Raw genomic sequence first — 17,544 nt, 5'->3', positions numbered from 1 at the left:
GATTTTTGTTTTCTTTACATTGAGATGTAATCCATACCAAAGGGTGCAGTCTTTGATCTTCATCAGTAAATGTTTTAAATCCTCTTCACTTTCAGCAAGCAAGGTTTTATTATTAGAATCAACAGATCTGTGTTGAAAGAAGTGCAGCCAGAGTGCTTCTTGGAGGCCAAGATGGCCAAACTTCGTCTCTCATGCTTCGGACATATTGTCAGGAGAGACCAGTCACAGAAGAAGAATATCATGTTTGGAAAGGTGGAGGGTCAGAGAAAAAGAGGAAGACCCCCAGCGAAATGGATTGGCCAAGTGGCAGCATCAGTGGGCTCAAGCGTGGCAACAATAGTGAGGTTGGACCAGGATCGGGCAGTGTTTCGTTCTGCTGTGCATAGGGTCGCTATGAGTTGGCACCTACTCGATGGCACCTAACAACAAGAAGTCATCTAATTTGTCTCTGCTGTTTGTACATTTTTAGTTGGGTGGAAAGTTCATGGAAAAATGAAATTGAAAGGGAATGAAATTTTTCTACAAAATTTTTGAGGTCTCTTCATATTTATGCCATGTATTTATTACAGCCCTCACATTTGTCCCTATTTTTTGTTTGGTAGTCTTCATAGTTTTTAGGTTTTATGTTTAAGTCTTTGATCCATCTTGAGTTTATTTTGTATATGTTGTGAGATGTGAGTCCTGTTTCATTTTTCTGCAAATGAATACTCAGTTTTGCCAGCACCATTTGATAGAGACTATCTGTTCATCATTTAATGAGTTTTGGCCCTTTGTCAAAGATCAGTTGTCTATAGATGAGTGTATTTATTTCTGGGTTCTTATAGGCTGAAGACAGGTTACAAACTTTCTGTAATTGACTTCCCCAGTTATCCTTTCTATCCCACTTAGATGTTTATATTACACTAGTAGGCAGGGGAACCCAATATTCACTAAAAAAAATCTTAACATTATTTCCTCTCCTTTCCCCCTTCAGCCTATGTCTCGATCTCTATATCATAGAGCCTTGTTATTCCTAGGCTTTGTAAACCGTTACAGTCTACCTCTATCCCATTTAGCTCATGTATACCTCCCAGAGTCTTTTCCTATCTTCCACACTCCTCTACCCTTCTTGTGCATTGCCCTTCCTGTCCCTCAAGTTAACATGTGTCCCCGGACTTGTGAGTTACTATCCCCTTCCTCTTGCCCCTGGTAACCCTCAAAGAATTATTCTTTTAGTATGGAAATCTTGTCTTAAGTTTTTACAATAATGGACTTTGCAATATCTGTCCTTTTGTGCCTGACTAATTTCATTCAGCGTTATGTCCTCAAGGCTCATCTATGTCATGCAGTGTTTTGCAGCTTCATCATTATTCTTCAAGGTCGCATAGTATTCATTGTGTGCATGTACCAGATTTTATCCATTCTTCCATTGATAGGCATTTGGGTTGTTGTTGTTAAGTGCCGTGGAGTTGGTTCTGACTCATAGCGACCCTGCACAGAGTTTCCGAGGCTGTAAATCTTTACGGGAGCAGAACGTCTCATCTTTCTCCCGCGGAACCGCTGGTAGTTTCGAACTGCTGACCTTGAGGTTCACAGCCCGATTCGTAACCAGTACGCTACCAGAGCTCCTTAGGCATTTGGGTAATCTCTAGATTTTTGCTATTGTCAATAGTGACTGCCATGAACATTGGTGTGCATATATCTACTCGTGTTCTGACTCGTATTTCTTTTGTTGTTGTTGTTTTTCACCAGTATTATTAACAAAGGAAAACAAAATGAACCAAGAAATACTTGAGGGGATGTCTCAGGAGATGCAATCATTAGGGGGAGAATCTCTGTTTCTCACCTTTTAGTTTGTTAGTTACACATGGCACCGCAGAGATGGTGGTGGTGGTAGCTGAAGCCCCGGTACCCTTAGCAGCAGACACAACATTTAGAGCCAAGAAAAGGGATGGGTTTCATGCCAAGCAGACTGGAGACACAAGGGGCGTTCGGAAGAGGGTTGGGAAGGCTGGAGGGTGCGTTGGAGGTCTCCACTGTGGCAAGTGAGGGGGTGGTGGAGGAGGAAGAAGAAGAAGGGGTGGAGGGTTGAGAGATGTTGATGCTGAGGTGATCAGGGATCGTGAGGGAGGCTGCAGAGAGTCTCCAACATGACCACACAGATCTGTTTGACAAACTCAATGATGGATTGCGGAATGCCAGCAATTGTGATGGCCTGCTCAGTTGAGTTGGGAAGCATATCCCCTGCCACTTGGACCTGAGCCCCAGTACTCTCTTGTATTTCCTTGATCTTGCAGCCACCTTTCCCAATGAGAGAGCCACACTGACTAGCAGGAACAACCAGCCTCAGGATAACTGGAGGTCTACTGACAGCTGTGCTATTGGTCATGGAACTGCTGATATCCTCTTCCAGTTTGTCAATGATCATAACAAAGGCTTTAAAGATGGCATTAGTGGGTCCAGCCAAAGTGTTAATTCTCTCAGGACAATTTCCTTCTGAGATGTTGACATGCACACCACTCTCTTCACACATCTTCTTAACTGATTCTCCTTTCTTTCCGATGATATTGCCAACTTCCTTTCCATGCATAAGTAGCCAGATAGTGACAGTGACATTTAATCCACCTTCAATCACATTGGTGTCCATGTTGAGCAGTGTTCTGGGGAACTGGACTTTGAGTGGTCAAGTCTTTGGTCACTGGTGGGGGTGAAAGCCAAAAACTGCAAGCGTGAGGTGACTGAGGGGGGAAAGGGGAGCAGGAGAGGCCTAACTCATATTTCTTGTGGCTATATACCAAGTAGAGGAATTGCTGGATCATAAGGTATTTCTATTTCCAGCTTTCTGAGGAAGCACCATACAATTCTCCAGAGTGGCTGAATCAATTTGCAGTCTCACCAGCAATGTAGGAGGGCCACACTCTCTCCACACCCTTGCCAGCATTTGTTGTTCTCTGCTTTTTTGAACTTCACTTTGACTGCTGGTGCAAGATATTTCATTGTTTGTTTTGATTTGCATCTCTCCTGGTGTGGCACTGTGGGCTAATGCGTCAGACTGCAAAGTTGTTTGAACTGCAAGGTCAGTGGTTCAAGCTCACCAACTTCTTGGAAATCCTATACAGGGTCATTATGGGTCGGAATCAACTTGATGGCACATAACAACAACAATGACTAATGGGAAGGAACTTTGGTAGTGTAGTGTTTACAAATCAGGCTGCTATCCTCAGGGTCAGCAGTTCGAAACTACCAGCTGTTCCGCGTAAAGATTTACTGACTCAGAAACCCTGTACAGGGTCGCTATGAGTCGGAACTGACTCCTCAGCAAACAACAACAACAATGACAAATGGAGTGGCGCTGTGGGCTAATGTGTCAGACTGCAAAATCATTTGAACTGCAAGGTTGATGGTTCAAGCTCACTAGCTGCTCCTTGGAAACCCTATACAGGATTGTTGTGGGTCAGAATCAACTCAACAGCACTTAACAACAATAACTAATGATCGTGAACATTTCTTCACGTTTGTTTGCTGCTAGAATGTCTTCCTTGGTGAAGTATATATTCATGTCCTGTGCCCATTTTTTTTTAATTGGGTTGTCTTTTTCTGTAGATGTAAGAATTTAGGCTTTTTAATCTGGGCAAAATGGAACTAAAAGATTTTGAGCCAGAGGAATGATAGAATATGACTTGTTTTAGCAAACCTCTCTGACTCCTGCATTGAGACCAGATCAACTAGAAATAAGGATGGAATCGTATTAGAAGTCTATTGCAATAATCCAAGGAAAAGGGGTCTTAACTAAGAGTAGTAGAAGTATAGGAAACGAGATACAGTCAAAATCTGGATATGTTTTGAAGGTTGAACCAATAAAATATGCTGACTGGCAGATGTGAGGCATGGAAGGAGTCAAATAAAATACCAAAGTTTTTTTACCTCTGCTGAACAGCTGTAGTCCTGGTGTGTCTCTACTAGACCACAGGGTCGGTTTGAACCACAAGGTCACAGTTCAAACTCACCAGCTGCTCCTCGTAAACCTTATGTTGTAGTTAAGTGCTGTCAAGTCGTTTCCGACTCATACTGTCCCTGATAGAGTTTCTAAGGAGCGGCTGGTGAGTTTTAACTGCCAACTCTGTGGTTCAAACCGACATTGTGGTCTAGTGCTTTATCCCACAGCACCACTCCAGAACTCCTGGAAACCCTATGCAGCGTTGCTATGAGTTGTAACCAACTCAACATCACTAAACAATAAACTGGAAGGTTGGAGATGTCATTTATGAGATAGAGAAAACTCAAAGCAAATTGTTTTTATTGTTTTTGGAGGGTAGTGTGGATATCAGGAACTTAGTTTGTATCAGATTAAGTTTGAGATTTCTATTTAACCATCAGATGGAAATGCAATTATAAATATATGAATCTAGAGAGCCCTGGGTGTGGCACTGTGGGTGGACTGCAAGGGTGTTTTAAACTGCAAGGCTGATGGTTCAAGCTCATCAGCTGCTCTTTGGAAGCCCTATACAGGGTCGCTATGATTCGGAACCAATTCGATGCAATTATCAACAACAACAGCAATGTATGAATCTAGAGTTCAGGGGGAAGTTAGGATTGGAGCTAGAAGTGTGAGCTTTATCTGCTAGACCTGAAGTACCTGTTACCATTGAGCTGATTCTGACTCAGCAATCTTCTAGGACAGAGTAGAGATGCCTGATAGGGTTTTCAAGGCTGGAAATCTTTACTGAAACAGACTGCCATATCTTACACTCTGGGAGCAACTAGTAAGTTCAAACAGCTCATTTTTGAGTTTGTACTCAAATGCTTAACCACTGTGCTACCAGGGCTCCTTGGACATGAAGTAGTAATAGCAAAAGAGACTGAGAAGAAGTAACCAGAAAAATAGGAGAATGTGGTGTCCTGGAAACCAAGTGAAGAAAGTGCTTCAAGTAAAGTGATCAGCTGAGTATCATGGTACCAGATCCCTGAGAGAAAGTGCTTACTGGTGGAGATGGTAAAAATGAGAGTCTAGAAGGTAACATTTACCCTTTCCACTGTTACGCATGCATCACACAACTGTTTTGAGGTTTTACTTGTTTTCTGAAGCAAAGCAGTGCTGTCTTGGAATCGTTTTGTCTCTGCATTTATACTCCTCCTGAGACTTGGAGGAACCTGATTGTTACCTCACAAGTCATTTCCCCCTCTATTCTGCTCCAGTGGTGATAACCTTTAAGAAGGGAGAATATTCAACACTTGAACACTAAATAATGGATAATGAGATTATGTCTATTATCATCTTCAAACATGTCAAACCTTTTATTATTTTATGAAAATAGGAAGCATTCTAAAATGAAGACCAACCTTTTTCTCTTCAGCCTACTTGCTACCCTAAAGCTAACCCTAATAGAGAAACTGTTAAATGTTATTTTCTGCTTTTCCTTCTTGTTCTCTTATTCTCCTAGCTGTCTCACTCAGACTTTGTAGGAAGAGAGTTGCATTTCAGAAAGTGTGTTTGGTTTGACACTTAAACAAGTCTCCATTTTGTCTTCCCATCTAAGAGTCCCTCCCCTCCCCACTCTGTCTTCCATTTCCAGCACTCTATCTGACGTGTCTTTTCTTCAGCTCATTTATTATTGCTAAGGTTTGCAGATTATACCAGAAGAAGAAGCCAGATTTATAAACATGTGTTCCTACCCAGCTGTCTCAAGAATAGGAGTAGTATTCATCTTCTAATTGTGTGCCTGCTCTCTGTATACATCTGTGCTCATCTGTTCTTATAAATGAGGTGCCTGTCTCTAAGTCATACCTTGTCTCGAAATAAATGGACTCTGTTCCTACTCAAATTAGTTATGCAGTTATCACAGCAGCTCATCATTGGAACGAGACATCCACTTGAATTCAGTTTGCTAATAGTCAGAGAGAATTTAGCCTAATTACATTCCTCAGAGATTTACCATTTTCCTTAAGATACCAGGGCTCTGGAAATGATAGGAATCCTGTCCTTTTACCCTCTGGATGTCCCCTGCAATCCTATTGTTACCCTTAAGATGAAGATAAAGGGGACACTCTAAGAAAATTATGTGAGGTAGAAAAAAATTCAGACTCCATTAGAGATAACTGTAGCATTCCTTAAAGCCTGAAAGATCTGACCACTAATAGTTAAACCTTCAGTAAATTACCTAACACCCTGAGCTTTCATTTCTTCATTTGCACAGTAGTTTTAACAATCCTTATACAGCAGAATTGTTGGAGGGATTGTGCTGTATGTCTCCTTATGGCCTGCCTTGCTCAAAAAGTGACCTAAAGCTCTGAATATTCAGAGATTATACATATGAGGACATTTAACACATAATAGATGTTCTATAAATGTTTGATAGGAATCCAACTGATCAAGTCACCGTATTTCCTGCCCCTCCTTTCATTAAAATGAGACTTTCCAGTTGAAGAATCCTTTTTTTTTTTAATCTCCCTTGTCTGTTCTGGTTTCATGAGAGCATCCTAAATTCTCATATCAATGATAAGCAGGCTAAAGAGATCTTATTAAATGAAGCAGGACTATTTATTTAAATCCATGCCCACTAGTTCAGAGCTGTAGTCCTCTATGGTTTTGTCCAAGCACTCCTTTGTATTGATTTATTGACGGCTAACAGTGAGCCAGTTACTTAATTTAATAATCTTGTAATTTATTTCTGCTTTAAACCCATTTTATTGATTAAAAATCTAAGGTTTGTAGAGGTTAAGTGATTTGTCCAAGGTTACACTGTTACATTGCGAGGATTTGGACTAACGTTTTCTGACTCCACATTCAGTGATCTTCAGGCAGCATTATACATTAAAAAAGAAAATTCAGTTAGAGGCCTAGAAACCTGAGTAACAACATGGTAGTGGATCCCTGTGTTGTCTCTTTGCCTTGGAGGTGACATTTTAGTAAATGCTTAAAGCCTGAATACTTTCTCACTATGATCCTGAAATAAAGCTAAGATGTCTGCTGTAAATTATAGCAATAAGACAAGAAAAGGAAATAAAAAGTATACAAATGGGAAAGAAAGAAGAAATAGGACTTCTGGCAAGATGGCAGACACAACTATAAGGACCCTCAGCAACAAAGATACAAGACACCAAATGAAACAGACCCATGAAAATCCTGGAACCCTGAACTTCAGAGGAAAGGTTAGAGAAGTGGATTGAGTGCTTGTTGGGAGGAGAAGAAACTTTCATCAAGAGAGTGAAACTGACAGGTGAATGACCAGACAACTGCACAACCATCTTGAACTGTTGCAAGGAGATTTTGCGACAGAAGGTGTCCTGGAAGAGTAGATTCACACAGGAGATGGGAAAGGTACTTGCCGTTTCCTCCACACTCCCCAGGTAATCAGAAGGGTAGCCAACTCCCACCTCCCTCCATCCCCTGCTCTCCAGGAATTCGGAATCATGTGGTTGGGAGCCATGCTAGTGTGACATGGAGGTCAACCATGCTGCTGCTTTTGTGCCTAAATTCAGCCAGCTTGACTCCAGATCTATATAACCTGCAGAGCCACCAGATTAGCAGAAACCCTCATAAACACGCACCCTGGCCCCAGCTGCCCTATGGTCCTAACAAACACTGAAACAAGCTGTATCAAGGCCCCATGAACTGTTTCTGGATTGAGTGGCCTGAACATAGGTAATACCTAGGCCTCTTTGGACTCCATCTAGGACCAGGAACTTGACTGTCACATTCCTCCTGCACACTCACCTTGTCATCTCCTTGGCTGGCACGAGTCCCCCCAGAGCTTTCTCTTCTTTGGGTCCAACAGATGCACTGTTTCTTTTGTTTATTCTTTCTTCTCCTCCTCCTTTTTCCATTCCTGTGAATTTTATTTTTTCTATCTCTGCTTTTACTTTTCTATCTTTTCTTCTGTTTCTCATTTCCCCTCTTCTTTTTCCTTTTCTTTCTTTACTACTCTTGGCTCTTTCTCCTTCAGTTGCCCTGATTTTTCTAAGTGTTTTTTTGTTTGTTTCTTCCTTTTATTTTGTCTCTTATTTTTTTCTCTTCTATAACTCCATTTTCCTGTCCTTTTTTTAATCTTTTTTTTGTTGTTGTTTCTTTTGGTAACTGTTTTCATTTCTTTTTTTCTCCTTTATTATTTTCTCATTTCATTGTTGGTTGATTGTTTTGTTTTCTTGTATGTGTGTCTGTGAGTATCATCTCCTAAACCAAATGATCGATGATAGACAGCAGCCAACACCGGCTAAACCTACCCAAACTGAAGTAAATAAACAGTTAATGGAGAACAATGCATTTGCTTCAATTCTCTAACTATAACTACAGGAGACAGTTGTTTATAGCCTAAGAACACATCAACATACAGTCATCAATTAAATACAAATATAACACCATCAAATGCCCTAGAGATAACAGACAATTGAAGAAATGAGAATCGCTGAAGCAAATGACCAAGATGCAAAATCAGAAAACATTTCTGTGGAAGAAAAGATAATGGAACTAACTGAAAAATAATTCAAAGAAATGATATTTAGAAACCTACAAAGGATTGACAAAATGATCTAGGAAAGCAAGGAGAACCCAGAAAAAAACTTTAGAAGACGTCAGGAAAACACAAAAAGAACAAACAAACAAAATAAATGAAAACTTTGAAACAAGGCATAACCTGTAATTAGAAATTCAGAAGATTAATACTAAGATTTCAGAAATGGATAATATGTTGAAAGGGCAAAGGAGTAGATTCGAAGCAATGGAAGCCTGAATTAGTGAGCTTGAAGCTAAATCTCTCAATACTTGTATGTTAAAAGAACAGTCCAAAAAAAGGATGGAAAAATATCTGAAGAAAGCCTAAGAGTTAGGTGGGACACCCTGAAGAGGAACAACTTATGGGTGATCAGAATTCCAGGACAGAAAGACACAATAAAAAGCACCGGGAAAATTGTCAAGGAGTTATTGAAAGAAAACTTCCCTAATATCATGAAAGATGAGAAGATAGCCATTAAAGAAGCTAAATAAACCCCAAACAGGATAGATTCCCAAAAGCAAATCACCAAGACATATCATAATCAACTTTCTAAATCCAAAGGTAAGGAAAGAATCTTGAGCCCAGTTCTGGGAAAAATAAAAAGTTACCTATGAAGTAGAACCAGTAAGACTAAGCTCTGATTTCTATACAAAACTCTGAAAGAAAAAATACCATCCAAGGATCCCGCAAATACAATGATGAAATTAAGATACTTCCAGATAAACAGAAATTAAAAGAATTTGTAATGACCAGATCAACTTTACAAAAAAAAAAAAAATGCTAAAGGAGTTCTTTGGACTGAGAACCAACAACTGCAGACAACAACCTGAGGTTACCACACTTGATAACACCACCCAGAACTCAATCCAGTTGCAGAAATATTTAAAGTAAAACAAGCCTACAAGACTGAAAATAGGAAACCAGAAATATCCATTTATAATAAAGTCAACTACAAAGCAAAAAGAAGGAATAGAGTAGATACAAAACTTCCAAATGGTGAGGAAGTCAAGTAGATTTCATTTTTGTTAATGTTTACTAAATCTTTCTCATTTCCCTCTTTTTTATTTTGATGCGAAGATGTATTGATCTTTTTTGAGGTTACCCTGTGGTTTATTTTTTCCCCATTTAAAACATTGTTTTATCTTGAAATCTACTTGACTTTTCTCGCCATTTGAAGTTCTGTATCTGCATTATTCCCTCAAGAGCCATTCTCTCATTTCTTCATGTGAGCTACATTTGTGTTTCTCCAGGGCCTTTTGGTGGTGTCATATTTGTATTTAATTGATGATTGTATGTTGATGTGTTCTTAGGTTCTAACTGTCTCCTGTGCGTGTAGAGAATTGGATGTACATGCACTGTTTTCCACTCATAGTTCATATACCTCAGTGTAGGGTGGGTTTGGCTGGTGTTGGCTGCTGCCTGTCATTGATCAGATAGTATAGGAGCTCTTTTCCAGTAGGTGGAACTGCAAAGGGTACATTTGTGGCTAGGCTGTATGGACACAGTTGCTGTCTCCTTTCTGGTAGGAAAGAGAAACACCCACACACACAAGAATGCAAAACAGAATAAACAAAAAAGGAACCAACAATGAAAAGACAAAATAATAAAAAGGAAAAAAAAAAAAGGTAGCTCCCTGAAGAAAAAAAAAAAGGGCAGGGGGTGAGGGGAGATGTCCTGGTGTGGCGCTCTGGGTTAATGCGCTGGACTGCAAAGTCGGTTTGAATCTCAAGGTTGGTGGTTAGTTCACCAGTCACTCCTTGGAAACCCTCTACAGGGTCACTATGGGTTGGAACCAACTCAATGGCACATCACAACAACACCAGAAAAAAATAATGTAGTAAGTATAAGGGCAAAAGAGGAACAGGGAAATGGAGCTATAGCTGAGAACAAAATAGAAGAAACAAATTTAAAATCCACTGAAGAATAAATTAAAAGAGAGAAGAGGAACAGGAAATGGAGCTAGACAAAAGAAAAATCAGAAAGGAAATTTAAAATAGAAAAGAGGAAAGATAAAAAGAGAGAAAGAAATATCAAAACAGGAGGAGTAAAAAGACATGAAAAAATAAAAGAAGGAAAACAGAAATGGAGCTATAAAGGATGAAATTCAAGAGAATAGAAAAAGAATAAACAAACAAAAATAATGGTACAACAAAAGATAAAGACAAAACCAAAAAAAGTGCAGCTTTTGTAACAGAAAGGAGAAAACTCTAGAGGTGTGTGGGGAAGGGATGTGATAGAGGAGTTCCTGGCCCTAGATGGAGTTCCCATCTTCCTTGCTTGTCACCTGTGTTCAGGGCACTCAATCCAGCATTAGTTCGTGGAGGCCCTTGGTGAAACTGATTTCAGTATGTGTTAGGGTCATAAGACACTTGGGGACAGGGTGATTTCTTAAATTCTGGTGTGGTGGCTCTGCAGGTTTTGAAGATCTAAAGCCAATTCTGTCTGAATCCAGGCACCAAAGTAGTGCACTAAAGCGATGCAGCCAGTCCCTGTATCACACTGGCGTGACTAAGAACCATGTAGCTCCAAACTCCTGGAGAACAGGGTCTGCGCTGGGAATGGACAAAGGTAGGAGCTGGCCAGACCTCTGGTCACTAGGGGAGGTTGGGGGAAAAGAAGGAATCATACCTTTCTCTGCACCCACGGGAATCTGTGAGCCTCCTTCTGTTGCCAAGCTGCGCCCAGGATGGTGGTGCTGCATCTGGGCTGGTGATTCAAGAGTCAGTCTCCATTTCTAGCCAGCCCTGTTCAGTTTTTCCTCCCAACAGGCATTCAACCCACTTCTTTACTCTTTCCTGGAACTCTGAAGTTCAGAATTCCAGAATTTTCATCTGTGTCTGTTTAATTCGGCCTCTTGTATTTCTGTTGTAGTGGGTCCTTGTAGTATGTTTGCCTAGTCTGCCATTTTGCTGGAAGTTTCTTTTTCATTTCTTTTGTCAGTTTTTTCTTGTGCTTTCCTGAGTTCTTCCGAATTTTTTTTTTCTGTATTCTTTGCTTTCCTCCATCTTTTTCTCAATCCATTGAAGGTACCTAAATAGCAGTTCTTAAAATTCCTTGTCAAGTAGTTCTGATACCATTTCTGGTATTATATCATTGGACTCTGTATTTTAGTCACTTGTTTGAAGTCTTGTTTTCTTCGTGTAAACTGACATTTTCTGTTTTCCTTAAGACTTTGTGGTGTCCTTGTATTTATATTTAATTGATAGTTGTATGTTGGAGTGTTTTCAGGCAGTCACCACCTATCTCCTGGTGGATGTGATTGGGACTGGAAGTGTGAATGCAGTTCTCTGTTTGCTGTTTTTATAGTGTTATTCAGGGCAGGTTCACACACCTTCAGAAGCAGGAGTGGCATCCCGGCATCCAACCACAGTCATAGCTAAGGCTGCACAAGACAGGGTGCCACTAGCTACTGGGTTGTTGAGGACAGGGACTGAACATGCCCCTGAATACCAGGAGGGCACAAAACAAGGGAGAATCACACACCCCTGTTGCTAACCTATGGCCTGCAGGTCACTGTATAGACAGCTGCTTGCGAATACTCAAGATGGCCACACCACTCCACATTAGCTGACCGGCCACTCATTTTTCTTTCTCTTACTCCTCTTGTTCACATTTCCCTCATCCAGTCAGCACTCAGTGCACTTGTTTGTCCTATCATCTGACGCTCAGGGTTTCAGGACCACCATCTGTATGTATTTCACTTGGTTTCCTTTGTTGCAGAGGGTCTGCTCAGTGTCTTTGCCTACTCTGCCATCTGCCCTGATATCAACAATGCAGTTATTCCACGTCTGATACTAAATATGTCAAAGAAAATCTCATACTCTCTAAGCCGCCAAGGCTCTCTGAGGATCTGGAACTCCAGAGCACAGTCTCTTCTCCTGGTGGTCCAGCAGCTTCCCTGACATTTTCTTGAAAAACTAAACATGCAAGTTTCATACAACCCAGCAATTATACTCCTGGGCATTTATCTCAGAGAAATTATTATTTTTGTTCACATAACTACCTATATACAAATGTTTATAACAGTTTATTCAGAATAACCCCAAACTGGAAGTAACCCAAATGTCCTTCAGTGAGTAAATGGTAAAACCAACTATAGTACATCCATACCATAGAATACTACTCAGCAATAAAAAGGAATCAACTATCGCTACATATAACAACTTGGACGAATCTCCAGAGAATTGTGCTGATTTTTAAAAAGGCAAGCCCAGAAGGTTACAAAACTATGGAAACTGAGAACCAGTTGCTCGTTGCCAGAGATTAAGGAGGGAAAGGGTGAGATGGAAATTGTGTTGCTAAAAATGGAGAGCATGAAGCATTGAAATGTTCTGTAAATTGACTGTGCTCATGTTGATATCCTGATTATGATATTAGATATAGTTTTGTAAATTGTTGCCATTTTTTCCGTAACAAACGGAGTCAGTGACACACAGGGTCTTGCTATTATTTCCTACAACCCTATGTGAATCTACAATTATCTCAAAATTTCAAAGTTAATTTGTAAAACTTAGCCATCAGGATTTGAATACACACCTAATGAAATGAATTTCATAATGCCATCATATGAAGACTATAATAAGTATATTTAGAGTTCTTAAAGAAAGAAGTTGAATAATATCTATTAAAAATTAAAATTAAAATATGATCTGAACACAATCAGAAAATAATGTCAGCTAGATAAGAAAAAATTAACCAGTTTGAAATGAGAAATAGTAATTGAAATATAATTATGTGTAATAGTCTTTGAAATTAATTATTTTTAAAAAGAAACAAACATTGGTGCCTTGGATAAACTCTAAACTTCATGTAGTCAAAGAGAAAATTATAAATTGGAAAATTGAAGCACAAAGAGAGACAATACATTAGAGATCAATTTAATGGCTTTCAAGGCTCTGGCATACATCCAACATGAAGAAAGCAAAAAATCATCAAAAAGACAGAAAAGAAAGAAGAGGTTTAAATGGGTGCCAGAAGAGACTCTGAAATGTGCTCTTCAGCATAGACATACTAAAGTGAAGGGTAGAAATGAGGAAGTTCATTAACTAAACAGAAAATTTCATAGGACAGCTTGAGAGACAAAGTATAATAATGAAATGTACAGAGACCTGGATTTAGAAAATCAAAAGGGAAGAACACACTCAGCATTTCTCAAGCTGAAAGAATTGAAGAAAAACTTCATACCTCAGCTGTCAATGTTGAAGGATTTCTTACCACAGGTTGGCAGTTCAGACCCACTAGCTGTTCCTCAGAAACTCTATAAAGGGTTGGAGCTGACTCCACAGCACTTAGCAACAACAACAACAACAAATGGACAAAATATTGAATGTTGCAGAAAAGATCAAAAGAAGGTAGACGGAATATACAGAGTCACTGTACCAAAAAGAAATGGTCAGTGTTTAACCATTTCAAGAGGTAGCATATGATCAAGAGCCAATGCTACTAAAAGAGGAAGTTCAAGCTGCACTGAAAGCAGCTTTGAAAAACAAGGCTCCAAGAATTGACAGAATACAAATGGAAATCTTTCAACCAACTGATACAGCCCTGGAGGCATTCATTCATCTGTGCCAAGACATTTGAAAGACAGCTACCTGGCCAACTGATGGGAAAAGATCCGTATTTGTGCCCATTCCAAAAAGAGGTGACCCAGTGCAATGTAGAAACCATTAAAACTATATTATTAATATTACATACAAGTAAAATTTTGATGAAGATAGTTCAAAAACAGCATATCGACAGAAAACTGCCAGAAATTCAAGCCGGATTCAGAAGATCAGGTTAAACTAGGAATATCATTACTTACATCACATGAATCTTGGTTGAATGCAGCAAATGCCAGGAAGATGTTTACTTGTGCTTTATTGACTATGCAAAGGCTTTTGACTGTGTGGATCTTGACAAACTATGGATAACACTTTGAAGAATGGTTATTCTGGAACACTTGTGTTCATAAGAAACATGTGCATAGAACAAGAGAATACTGAATGGCTTAAAATCAGGACAGGTGTGTACCAGGTGTTCACCATACTTAATCAGTCTGAATGTTAAACAAATAATTGAAGAACCTGGACTATATGAAGAAGAAGGTAGCATCAGAATTGGAAAAGTACTCATTAACAACCTACGAGATGCAGATGATACAACATTGCTTGCTGAAAGTGAAGAGGACTTAAAATACTTACTGGTGAAGATCAAAGACCACCGCTTTGAGTATGACTTCCACCTCAGTGTAAAGAAAACAAAAATCCTCACCACTGGATCAATAAATAACATCAAGATAAATGGAGAAAAGATTGATGTCAAAGACTTCATTTTGCTTGAATCCACAATCAACACTCATGCAAGCAGCAGCCAAGAAATCAAATGAAGTATCGTATTAGAAAAATCTGCTGCACAAGACCTCTTTAAAGTGTTCAAGAGCAAACATGTCAGTTTGAGTTTGAGGACTAAGGTGTGCCTGACCCACGCCATGGTATTTTCAGTAGCCTCATATGCATGTGGAAGTTGGACAGTGAATAAGGAAGGCCATAGAAGAATTGATGTATTTGAGTTATGGTGTTGGAGAAGGATATTAAAAGTTCCATGGACTGCCAGAAGAACAAATAAATCTGTGCTGGAAGATGGACAGCCAGAATGCTCATTCACATTTGGAATATATTATCAGGAGGGACGAGTCCCTGGAGAAAGACATCATGTCAGTGGGAAAAAGGAAGACCCCCACAAGATGGATTGGCACAATGACAGCAGCAATGAAAGACAACTACCTGGCCAACTGATTGGAAGAGCTTAAGCATTAACAATTGTGAGGATGGTGCAGGACCAGGCAGTGTTTCATTGTGTTGTGCATAGGATTGCTATGAGTAGGAACCGACTTCATGGTACCTACCTAACAGCAGAAACAACAACAGGAGGACTAGACAAAAGTGACAAAGGACACTTCATTTCATATTGGGGCGGCTGCTTTTGGTACCTTTTGACTGTTAGAGTATTACAGTATCATCTTTTCAAAAGCATTTGTTCATTGTGATACCATTTACGAGTGAAAAATCTAAATGTCCATCAGCAGGAGAGTACATAAATTGTAGTCAGATCATATATTACACTTCACAGCAGTTATGTGAATATGGCTAGATGAGAAAGGTAAGTTGGAAATATATGCCCTCAGTGTGATCCCATTCATGGAAAGTTTAAAATTTTAGTAAGTAATGTTTTTCAACTATGCTTTATTCCTTAAAAATAGAAATCAGATGCAAGTAAGGCACAAAACCTTTATAAATCCATGAGTTTTTGTTAGTTTTTTTTTTTTTTTTTTTTTCTGAAATACTACATAATGACAGGAGCTCTGGTAGCATAGTGATTACCAGTCAGGCTACTAACCTCAAGGTCAGCAGTTTGAAACTACCAGCTGTTCCACAGGAGAAAGATGAGGCTTTCTGCTCCCATAAAGATTGACAGCCTCGGAAACCCCATACAGGGTCTCTGTGAGTCGGAACTGACTCCGCAACACATCACCACCACCACCACTACATAATGAAATTTTAAAAAATTAAATGTGCCTTAACCAAACCAAAAAGTCTTTGTATCCCATCCTCAGGGACTCCCAGTAACATTGTAGGCAGTTCTCATAGAACTATTCTGGCCCAATCCTGATTGGCCCACTGGAACACAGAACATCCTCTCTACACTCCTATAGAGAAGCCAGAGTGGTACTCACAATGGAAAACATTTCAGTGACTAATAGAATTTCTTTTGTTTATATCTTAATCTTACTGTATTTCAGGGATGTTGGTGGTAAATGTAACGTGGAGGAACAAGACCTATGTAGGGACACTTCTTGACTGCACGCGGCATGATTGGGCACCCCCAAGGTAAGCACTCTACAGCTTTTCTGTGTGTAAATCAGTCCAAACTATCCTAATCCATAAACTCTTAATGCCTTTATTCTGTTGGAATTGTGCACCTAGCTTTTAAAGGATGTTATGGTGTAGAGACAAGGGAGAGTATTGTATTCATCTGGCATCCAAGAAGAACAAAGGAATTATTGAAATGTTGAGGGTGTGGGGAGGAATAAGTAGGAATGGGTGGTGGTGGTTATGTGCCATGGGGTCAGTTTAGACTCATAGCGACCTTGTATAGGGTTTTTCTGAGGCTGGAAATTTTTATGGGGGCAGAAAGCCTCATCTTTCTCCCGCGGAACAGCTGGGATTACTGAATTCCTGCTTTTACCTGTAGTCCCTTAAGACAAAAGCCATAAAATCTAACTATAGGTGAACATTTGTTGTTGATGGCTTTTGTTGGTAGATATCTGTCAGAAATTTAAACTGAAAAACATTTTCAATTTTATGAACTTCACGAGACCATGCGGGTTTTACAAGGACCTTTTCAAGGACCTTAAGAATAGCATTTCAGTCAATGGAACCTTATAGCTAGCTCCTGATATTTGTATCTAGTTCACCAGGGTTTGGGACTTTAGAAAAATTACCTTGCCACCTGCTTATTTTTTCCATGGAACTAAGATGGGCAGGAATATCCCAAAGGAAAATATTTTCAAGTTCTTAACTCCATCCCACTTTCTTTTTTCTCTGGTGTAATTATGTCTACTGAAGGATCTGTGGTTGTTTATGACTCCTAGTTTTCTAAAATTTATAAACACCAGATCTGTAAAGACTATATAGTCAAGGCTATCACAAATGTTATTCTGACAAGAATCAGAAACAGATGAGCTGAGACCAGCTTGAAAAGTTCTTTACATTCTCCCTTTGTTTTTCTGGGAACCCTATTGGAAGGGTTTATTTTTGCTGTGGACATATTATGAGTTCAGAGAGACAGGAGCTGAGAAGAGTAGGTGATAACAAGGAAAGAGTGAGGGACTTCATAGTAGAACAGCTCTGAGGACCCAAACGGAAGATTTGTCAAAACTTGCCCCTTTTTTTTCTCCCATAGCTATGACTCCTACTGTCTTGGAAACAACCTATTCTGCTGCCTCTGGGACAAAATAGTCAAAACAGTCTTCAGACCTGTAAAGGAGCCAGCCTAAGCTGAGGATTTCACTCTAGGCAGTGTTTGAGCTCTGAAA

General features: G+C 39.6%; 1 protein-coding gene and 1 pseudogene across 1 annotated transcript in view; one reads left to right on the top strand and one right to left on the bottom strand.

Annotated features, from left to right (window-relative positions):
* Positions 1-17,544, top strand: part of ZNF609 (zinc finger protein 609) — a 238,608-nt gene that overhangs the window by 213,991 nt on the left and 7,073 nt on the right. Inside the window, exon 3 of the mRNA XM_006831540.1 lies at positions 16,249-16,336. Coding sequence (XP_006831603.1) covers positions 16,249-16,336 — 88 coding nt within the window. The remainder of the gene's footprint in view (positions 1-16,248; positions 16,337-17,544) is intronic.
* Positions 2,093-2,626, bottom strand: LOC102819920 (annotated as a pseudogene).

The sequence above is a fragment of the Chrysochloris asiatica genome, unplaced genomic scaffold, assembly GCF_000296735.1.
Source record: "Chrysochloris asiatica unplaced genomic scaffold, ChrAsi1.0 scaffold00004, whole genome shotgun sequence".
NCBI classification, from domain to species: domain Eukaryota; kingdom Metazoa; phylum Chordata; class Mammalia; order Afrosoricida; family Chrysochloridae; genus Chrysochloris; species Chrysochloris asiatica.
The sequence above is the reverse complement of the archived record's forward strand: the minus strand, read 5'-3'. Positions and strand labels throughout refer to the sequence as shown.